The sequence below is a fragment of the Parus major genome, chromosome 1, assembly GCF_001522545.3.
Source record: "Parus major isolate Abel chromosome 1, Parus_major1.1, whole genome shotgun sequence".
Taxonomy (NCBI): domain Eukaryota; kingdom Metazoa; phylum Chordata; class Aves; order Passeriformes; family Paridae; genus Parus; species Parus major.
Window position 1 is genome coordinate 928716 of NC_031768.1, and position 9571 is coordinate 938286.

General features: G+C 44.5%; 1 protein-coding gene across 6 annotated transcripts in view; it reads right to left on the reverse strand.

The window, feature by feature from the left end:
* Window positions 1-9571, reverse strand: part of ITSN1 (intersectin 1) — a 98370-nt gene that overhangs the window by 39229 nt on the left and 49570 nt on the right. For all 6 annotated transcript variants that reach the window (XM_033517186.1, XM_033517237.1, XM_015618743.3 and 3 more), the window contains 5 exons: window positions 9037-9124; window positions 8725-8864; window positions 4122-4246; window positions 2910-3115; window positions 1809-1930 (listed from right to left, as the gene is read on the reverse strand). In XM_033517186.1, the coding sequence (XP_033373077.1) occupies window positions 1809-1930; window positions 2910-3115; window positions 4122-4246; window positions 8725-8864; window positions 9037-9124 (681 nt within the window). The remainder of the gene's footprint in view (window positions 1-1808; window positions 1931-2909; window positions 3116-4121; window positions 4247-8724; window positions 8865-9036; window positions 9125-9571) is intronic.

Here is a 9571-nt window from a genome sequence, read left to right on the forward strand (position 1 = left end):
TCAGGATCCCAGCCCAGGATCTCAGCTCAGGATCCCAGCCCAGGATCCCAGATCAGGATCCCAGCCCAGGATCTCAGCTCAGGATCCCAGCCCAGATCCCAGCTCAGGACTGGGATCCAGCCTTGGGCTCTGTGGCACCTCCAGCCCACTGGTCCAAAATGGGTCAGAACTGGGGTTCCAGTGTGGGAAAGCTCCATCTGTGAGAGGACAGGTTTCCAGGGAACAGGGATTTGGTGGGACAGGAAGCTCCCAGCTGGAGTTCAGCTCCACTGATGTCTCCAGGCAGCCTCACCTTGAGCTGAGCTTGCAAATTGCTGTTTTCCAAGGAAAGGCACTGCTGGGACCTTTGGAACCACAGGACAAACACGGCAGGGCTGAGGCAGGAGCCAAAGGCAGCATCAAAAGCAAACCCTTGGTCCAGGGGGTGTGAATTACTTTTGTTAACGAGCTGGGGTTTGTTAATTTGACCCCTGGTGGGTTCAAACCACCCTGGCAGCACTTACCCACTCCCTTCTCACCTCCAGGGGAAGCAGGGATGCAAAGCAAGGCACGGTTACAGCTCAGCCCTGGGCACAGCAGCCCTTTAAACCCTTCCTGCAGGGCAGCACAGCCCCCAGGAACCTGCTTTAATTATGGTCAAAATAACTTCAATAAAGGCAAAAGGGAGGAGTGACCCTGCTGGGGCTGAGGGGGTTAAAATCGAGTCCATGAGCAACAGATAACAACAGCTGGATGGTCTCAAAATCTTTATTTAAGATCTGTGTAGTGCTCCTTAGAATTACATATTCTCAGGGAAAATCTTATTTCCCTGCAAATGTCTCTTTAAAAATTATTTCAGTGCTCTTTAGAATTGTGTGTTTTGGGAAAAATGTTATTTCCCTGCAAATATCTATTTAAAAATGATTTCACTGCTCCTCAGAATCACATATTTGAGGAAAAATGTTATTTTCCCTGCAATGACAGGGATAAATATGTGCACAACTGCCTAGAACCATGTATTTTGAGAGGGAAAAAAAAGTTATTTTCACTGCAAATCTCTATTTAAAAATGTGTAAAATGCTTCTTAAAATCACAACTTTTGGGAAAATTGTTATTTTCCCAGCAAGTCTGCCTTACAGTGATCACTCCTGCCCACAGAATGACCTGTGAACCCAGGAACCCCCCATTTCCCAGGAAAAGCCTCCAGAGTCTCCTCTCCAACACCATTTCCTGCTGCAGCTTTACAACCTCTTGTATCCTCACTCCCAAGCCAGGATTCACTTTGGATTTTCCAGAAGCCCATTCCAAGGTCACAAACACCCAATAAATAAAAAACTCAACCCCAAAAGGTTCAATTTTTTTTTTTTTTAAACAGTAATCATTACAATTTAGGGGAGTCTACAATGTGGATTTTTCCAGAACTCACTGTTACTGAACTGAGCTAAAATGTAAAAGCTCTTAAAATCAATTTTGTTGGGTAGAACCCTGTTGGGAATACACTTCCCCCAGTGAACAATACTTAAGAATTCCCCCAGGGATTTTCATTCTGCATGATAAGAACACAGCAATGATTAATTGGTATTAATATCCACTTAATCCCTGCAGCCATTAATCAGGGAATTATAATTTAGAGAGACAAAAGCAAACCTTGCTTTGGAGTTGGACACAACTCACTGACCACATCCCTGAAAAATTGGAAATTATTCTCCATCAACACACCTGCAAACAGTTTTTTGGGATTGGAAGTTTCCTTCCTTGCAATATAAAACTGAAATCACTCATGGCAGAAGCTGAAGGGTTTTCCCAAGGAACATCCCAATCCTGCTTACCATGACGATGTCTCCAGGCTGGATGGTGATCTCATCGTGGCTTCTGGATTCAAAAGGATACAGAGCTCTATAATACACTATTTTTACATCCTCCTGAGCAGAAATGGTTAGAGGAGCTTTCTCTGAGCAAAGGAAACAAACACACAGATACAGAGAGAAGAAATCAAACCACCTGAATTTTGAACACTTGGAAAATGGGAGACAAGAATCACCAAACCTGGCAGGGTCTGCTGAAGTACCTTATTCTCTTTTTGCACAAGGGAAATATAAAAATTGATTATTTAAATATAATTTTCTTATAATTTTCTCCTCTAAAACAACAGGGAAATCACAGAAACACAGAATGGCCTGGGTTGGGAGGGGTCTCACAGCCCCTCCAGTGCCAGCCCTGCCATGGCAGGTACACCTTCCCCTGTCCCAGGGTGTCCAACCTGGCCTTGGGCACTGCCAGGAACTGGGACTTTTATTGATTTTATTTAGTCATAAAAGTGATGCAATCCTTTGGACAAATATTTAAACCAGATTTATATTCCCAAACAGTTCTCATGTGTATCCAAGGCACTTAAGAGGGAAGCAGGATTCCCAACACAGACAAAAATCAGGATACTGATTTTCAGAAAGAGCTCTCAGCTGAAAGTGGCTGTGTGGAGAGCAGAAAAGGGGGGATTAAATCTTAGATTTCAGGTCATTGGTTCAGTTGGCAAAGGAAGGCAGGAAGGGAAAAGGGTGACCAAATGATGCATTATTTTATTATTATTATTATTTTTATTATTTTATTATTATTCTTCTTACTCTGAAAAATCCCAAGGCATGTATCCCCCACCAAAATAAAAGCTACAGGAACAGTTTTTGACATCTTGCATCCAGCCCCTCCCAGCTGAGATTCCCCCCCTGCCCTTGCCCTGCAGTCTCAGAGCTGTGCTTCCCCCTCTGCTCAACACCTTTGGGGTGAACCATTGCTGGAGTCTGGAGCTCCATCCATGCCTTCTTTACTTTAACAAGACTCACAATGCAGCCCTGAACACCACCTTGTTCTGTGTTAAATGGGAAAAGAAAAGAGAACTGAGCTGTCCCAGAGCATTCCCTGCTGTTGGACCTTACCTGCGTTGGACCACGGAGCCTGGCCGGGCTTGTTCGGCTCCTGGTGGGGCTGGAAGAGTTTACTCAGCTTCTCCTGCATTTCCTGTTTCCCCTTATCCTCACTTTCCTTCTTCCTGGGGAGTTCTTCCCTTTTTTGTTTGTCATCTTCTGGGATTTTTTTTTGCCACTGTGCTTCTTCCTCCGGCCGCGGTTTGTCCTGGATCCGCCTGGGGGACAACGGGGGTTAGAGCCACTCAAACCAAAACCTCCAAAGCTTTTGGGTCATCTCCAGCACCAAGTGTCCTCTTGAGGGTTTTTCCATATTTTGGTGAGTTATCAACCACTCCTCAGCATCTCCTTACGCTGGGAATAATTCCCAAAAATCCTAAACTCGTGGGATGGTTTGGGTTGGGAGGGAGATCCACCCCAAGGTAAGACTCCAAACAGCCAATTCAGAAAGAGAAAAGCAGGAATCAGAGCACGTGGCCATCCTTATCCTCATGCTGAGGGGCAAGGAGGAGAAGGATTTGCAAGTTTTACACAGCACTCCAGAGAGTTATTTGGAATATTTCCCACTCCCAACCACCAGAGTTAACAAGTCCTTCCCCTCCACCAGAGGACAAGACATCAAAAAATGAAGAAATATTCTCTGCTGGAAACAATTTGCCTCAGTAAAGTTAACTCTGAAGATCTGAAGGATGCCCAGTGTACTCCAGTCTGTTCCATGGCCTATTCCACCCCTGGAATTTCTCCAGAATTTGAGACAAAGGCCTGAGAAGCAGCTGCTCCTCACACACTTGGTGTGATACAAAGAACAGACTTTGTCCAAGGACACTGTGAATTTATGATCAAAAACAGTGCCAGAAAAAAAAAATTAAAAATAATTCATGGAATCCCAGGATCCCTGAGCTGGAAAAGCCCTCCCAGCCCAGGGAGTCCCAGCTGTGACCTGTCCCCACCTTGTCCCCAGCCCAGAGCCCTGAGTGCCACGTCCAGCCCTTCCTTGGGCACCTCCAGGGATGGGCACTGCAAAGCTCCCTGGGCAGCCCCTGCCAAGGCCTGAGCTCCCTTTCCATGGGCAAATTCCTGCTGCTGTCCAACCAATCCACTTCCCAAACACTAGAGGACACAAACCCCATCTGCATCCCTGCAAGTTCTGGGCAGACAGGAATATTTTCCAGGAGATGCCAGGGGAGGTGTTACATTTAGGGCTCCATTAAAGCAGTTTGTTACCTCTGAGCTTCTTTTTGCTTTTCCAGCTCCACTGTCTTCCTTTCCTGTTCCTTCTGTTTCAACCTCTCAGCTTCCAAGCTCTTCTGCTTCTGGAGCTGCTGTTTGTTATGGATTTCTCTCAGCTCCTGGATTACAAAAAGGCAAAGAGGTGTCAACATCCACCCTGTGAATCAGAACTGAGGGCCCCAGAGAGTTCCCTGTGAGGGGACAACACCTGGCAGTGCTTGGGGATCCCCCAAACTCACACTCCTGCCAAATGCAGATATTTCAGGCTCATTCCCAGGGTCTAGGAACCAACTCCTGTTTTCCTATTTTTATCCATTAAAGGGTTAGGAGACCAGAAAACCTTTAAATGGGACTCTGAAAAATGGACAAAGCTTAATCTCAACAGTCACTTCTGGTTTGTTTGCTGGTTTATGGAATTAATGTAATAAATTCCATACACAAATCTGCCCTCTCAGATTTCACTCAATCAGTTTCATTTGCCAATTAATGCTGATTTATTAAAGAACCTTCAGGGCTGGTTTATATGCAGGAGACTGAAATCCTTAAGGAATATCTTTGGGATGAATTGTGGTACAGAGTATTCATTCACATATAAGTCAGTTTTTCTTCAATTGATTGAAAAAATTAGAATATAAATAATAATAATACCATAATATTTTCCTCAAAATTTTTTTCTCTGCATTAACATTCTATTAACATTCTATTAATATATCATTATTATGATATATTCTATCATATATCCTATTAACACAAATCCAACTTTTATCTGGAATTTCTCTGCAGAACCATGAATTCTGCATCTGAAGTCCTCAGCATTACAGGAGAAAAAAGGAAAATTTGCCTATGAGCACTGAGGATTTTCACTGAAAACAGTTCACTTCAAAAACTGTTATCTTTTCATGAAAACACAGTCCAGGTGAAATTGAAACATTTCATCTTGGAAGTACTTGGGTGGTTTTTCAGAAATTCACAATCTACAAACCATAGGAAGTTTTCATGTAAAACTCCTCATGCACTGACCCAAATGAGAAAGTTGTGCAAGAGACAAAAAAAGTAAATGGAAGTGATTCAATCCCACTGGATACAGGGATGAAACTTTCAAAAGGGAAGCTGATCCTTGTGGCCCAGGTCTCAGTTTTACTTCATTAATGCTCCTCAGTTTTAAATTCAATGAAAACTGGGCATAGCATCATTAAAAAGAGAGTCAGTTCTCAGGGAAGTTGGATTTAAAGAGACATTTTAATAATAATTTAAGTTTTCCCCAGACATTTTAACACACTATTCCCTCCTGGCCAAGCTGATGTGCTGGGTCAGTGCTCTGTGAAAGGATTTTTCTGGCCTTTTGGACAGAAAGACAACAGGACTTGGGATATTCAGGGATTACAATCCAAGTTTTCCATCAGATTTTCTCCCCTTGAGACAATCAGAGAATTGGATCCCAGAGGAAAGGAGGCTGCAGTTCTGTGCTCCCTGAAGCTTTTCCTTTCCTGCCCCATTGCCCAGCTCCCAAAGCCTCTGCTCTGGCCTTGGCAGCCAATTCCTCCCATCACCCCAACCTGGGGGGACTGGGCAAAGGAAAGAAGCTGCCACCTCTCTCTCCAGCCTGGAATCACAGATTACAGCCATGTGTAGGGATTCTTCCCATCCCAGTGTTTGCTTTTCAAAAATTCTGAAAATCATGACCAAAACAGGCAATTTACTTAAACTCTTGAAGTTCCAGATAAGCAAGAGACAAAAATAACTCATTAGAACTGTGCCCAAGCTGCAATTCAAGGCACACTCCTGATGCAGGCACAAGGATTAGATAAAAATCCAATGCTAAACTCTCTGGTTTTGTTTTGGTGCTGGCACAAACACTGAGCCAGCCCAGGAGGCTCCTCCCTCAGTGGCTCCAATCTGAGCAGGGCATGCAGAGCTCTGGGAAAGCTTCAGCCCACTGGGGTCTCACTGCCTCTGCCAGGAACTGGGAAAAAATTCTCAGCAAAACTGTTTCAGAGACATGAACTCTTTCCTTGTGTGCTCTTGGGCAGGAGCAGCAGCAAGAAACTCTGGATTCTTCCATGTTATAGGAAATGGGAATTTGGTCCTTGAAGACTGGGGTCACATCAAGCCTTAAGCTCGGAGGGTCAGTTTAAATCCAGGGATCTTGGGCAGGGATTGTTCCCTGGCAGGGTGGGCAGGGGCTGGGATGGAATTGCCAGAGCAGCTGGGGCTGCCCCTGGATCCCTGGCAGTGCCCAAGGCCAGGCTGGACATTGGGAGCTCCTGGGACAGTGGGAGGNTGGGAGCACCTGGGACAGTGGGAGGTGTCCCTGCCATGGCAGGGATGGGATGGGCTTCAAAGTCTGTCCCAATGCAAGTCATTCTGTGATCCCACAATTCCAAGAAAAGTTTTGATTTTGGTACCAAAAACCCAGGATTGACAGCACTGCCATGGCTTTGGGCTGTCCCACTTTCCACCTGCCAGACCCTGATGGGGCTCTGCAGTGCCCAGCTCAGCTCTGAGCATTATGCAACAACTGCAGCCTCCTGTGAGCTCCTTATGTTCCAGAAAATACCCTGAGACAGCACACAGCACAATCAGGGACCTTAGGAATTCACAAGTAGCAAAGCAGCAAAATTCACATAAACTACAGATTGGATTATGAGGATCTGCACGTGTCCCTCACTGTTCAGCTGCAGGGCCTGACACAGCAGCAGAGCTGGCCCAGCTCCTCAGGGAGATCCCAAAAGCTGGATACTCTAATCCTACCCTGCACTGGGGCAGCCTCACCTCCAGTGCCGGGGACAGCTCTGGGGGGCTCAGGAAAAGATCAGAAGCTGTTGGAAAGTGTCCAAAGGAGGGACACGGGGATGGGGAAGGGTCTGGACCAGGGAGCTTTGCAGTGCCCATCCCTGGAGGTGTCCTGGATGTGGCCCTTGGGGACAGGGTTTGGGGTGGCACTGGGTGATCCTGAAGGTCCCTTCCCACCCTGAGCACTCTGCATTCTGTGACTGCCCCTCCAAGAAAGCCAAGGAAGCTGAGCAAGGCAGAAATCCCCCAAATTACCCAATCTGCTCCTCCTGGCAGAGGAGCCCCACAATCTCCTCAAAAGATCCCTTCTACTCCTCACAAAGAATGTCTCCACAACTCCTCATCCATTGATTGAAACTAATTTTCCTGTTAAACTGCAAAATCATTTACCTTTAGTCAAGGCATTCCTGGACTCCTGGCACATGCTGATAAATCTGTGCTTAATGGGCAAATTCAATTTTTAATTATCTCCAGCTTGTGAAGTGCAATCCTTCAATATTTAAAAGACTGAATTTTGGGTGATTGTTTTGTTGGTGTTGTGGGATTTTTCTGCTGTTGTCACAATACCAAGACTGTTCACCCCTTTCCTATTTATGTTAAGGTAATTTATGATCAAACCAAATACAGGCACTAATTTTAGAATTAATATCCTTTACTCCAATTTATCACTTTTAAAGGACTCCATTGAAAAAACTAGTACCCAAGAAGCACAACATGCTAAGATGTATCCAAAAACCACATATGAAGAAAAAAATTAAGTGAGGTTTAAACCTCAAGGATTAACTGAGCAAGGATTAAACCATTCTATTTTCTTTGAAATAAAAACTGTGCCCATTTTGTTTGTCCTGTGTCTGACTCTGCAAAGATTCTCCCCTTCCATCCTCCCTGTCTCACACTGGCAGAGTCATCTTCAACTGAACCTTAAAACAGGGCCTCACTTTTCATTTTTCCTGTAATTATTAATAACTTATATTTAAACCATCTATTTCTGGCTTATATTCAACCCCACCTTCCATCCTAAATTGATTGATTTAATCCCAGTTGATCAACTTTTGTAACAACTCCATCAATGTCTCTATCACAGTGACTTTCCTGCTGAATACTTGTAGCACAATTTGTGACACCTTGCAGGAAACTGAGCATTTTTGGTCAGCTTTCAGGAGAATTCACCAGTGGAATTAGCAGGTAAAGTACTTAAATATTGGAGTATTTTATGAAAAAATGAATGCTACTGGAAGTTTGTAACTACAGACTGATTTCCAGCTTCTCTCTGCAGAACCCTGACATTGCTGGTGCAGAAATAAACCAAAAAATCCCAGTTTTAACAAAGACTGAGCAGTAAAGCATGAAACCACAAAACACAGGCAGCTGCACTCAGGGACAAGCAGGAGCACAAGCACAGAAAACCATTCTGGGTGGTTTTCAGTAGAAAATCAAGTCTCTTTTGTTCAAGATTTCAATTTCAACTCCTGATTCCAGCAGATTTGCTGACCCTGCCCTGCACTTCTTGCATGCAAAAGAACAGAAATTGGTAATTTCATTTTTGCAATCATAGATTTGGAATCAGGGTTCAAATTTCCTCCTGAAGAGACTCTGCAGATTAAATTGATTCAAACCCTGAGTTTGAAAGCTGAGCAGCATTTTCTTAAAAATAAAATAGAAATTAAATAAAATCCTCAACAAATGGATTTCAGAACTCCCCAAAGTGACATTCTTAATCATTCCAGTTCATTTCTTTCCCCTACAATCAGGTTAGAAAACAATTAACTGAACATTCAGAAAGGCTTAATGAGTCCTGAGTTACCTTCAGCTGATTATTGAAAATATCAATTTCCTGCAGTTTAGATCTGGTTTCTTTCTCCACCTCATCCAGCTGGTCCCGGAGCTGCTGCCGTGCCAGTTCCTTGGCTTCCAAGGCTCTTTTGATGGTGAGAAGGGAATCCCCTGGTTTGGAACACATTGTCAAGTCAGGATTTTCTTCCATGGAACAGTTTAGGTCATAGAAAACAACATTTTCCCATCTGCACCTTGCAAGACACAAAGAGCAATTCCAGGGGATGCCACAGGGAGGGAAGGTGTCCTGCCCCAGCTCAGGCATGCCCCAAAATCTACTCACTGTGCAAACTGTTCTGCTGGACTTGCTTGAGCTGATCATTCAGCAGCTGCTTCTCTGGAATCAGCCTGCCCAGCATCTGCTGGGACTCCTGGACCAGGCAGGGAAAACAACAACAGAAACAGGCACAAAGCTGAGTGAGGGACAACTTCAGCCATGAGATCTCTCATTTTCATTTCTGCTTTACTTTTTCCCTCACTGAATGATGGATTATTGCTTATTTCCCTGCTGCTGTATTATTGCTCTTGGCCAAGCAGTGTCTGTGTGATATCCCAAACATTCTCTGCCAGTCCAGAAGAGTGGATAAATCAAATTGATCTAATTCTCATTGAATATTGAGCCTGCCTTGGAATTACACAAAACAGGGCAGAGAGACAAGGCTAAATTTGAGGAAATGTTCAAACAAGCACTCATTAAATGTTTAATTCTGATTTTAATAAATGTAACACAGAATCCCAGGATCTCTGGTGCTGGAAAAGCCCTCCCAGCCCAGGGAGTCCCAGCTGTGACCTGTCCCCACCTTGTCCCCAGCCCAGAG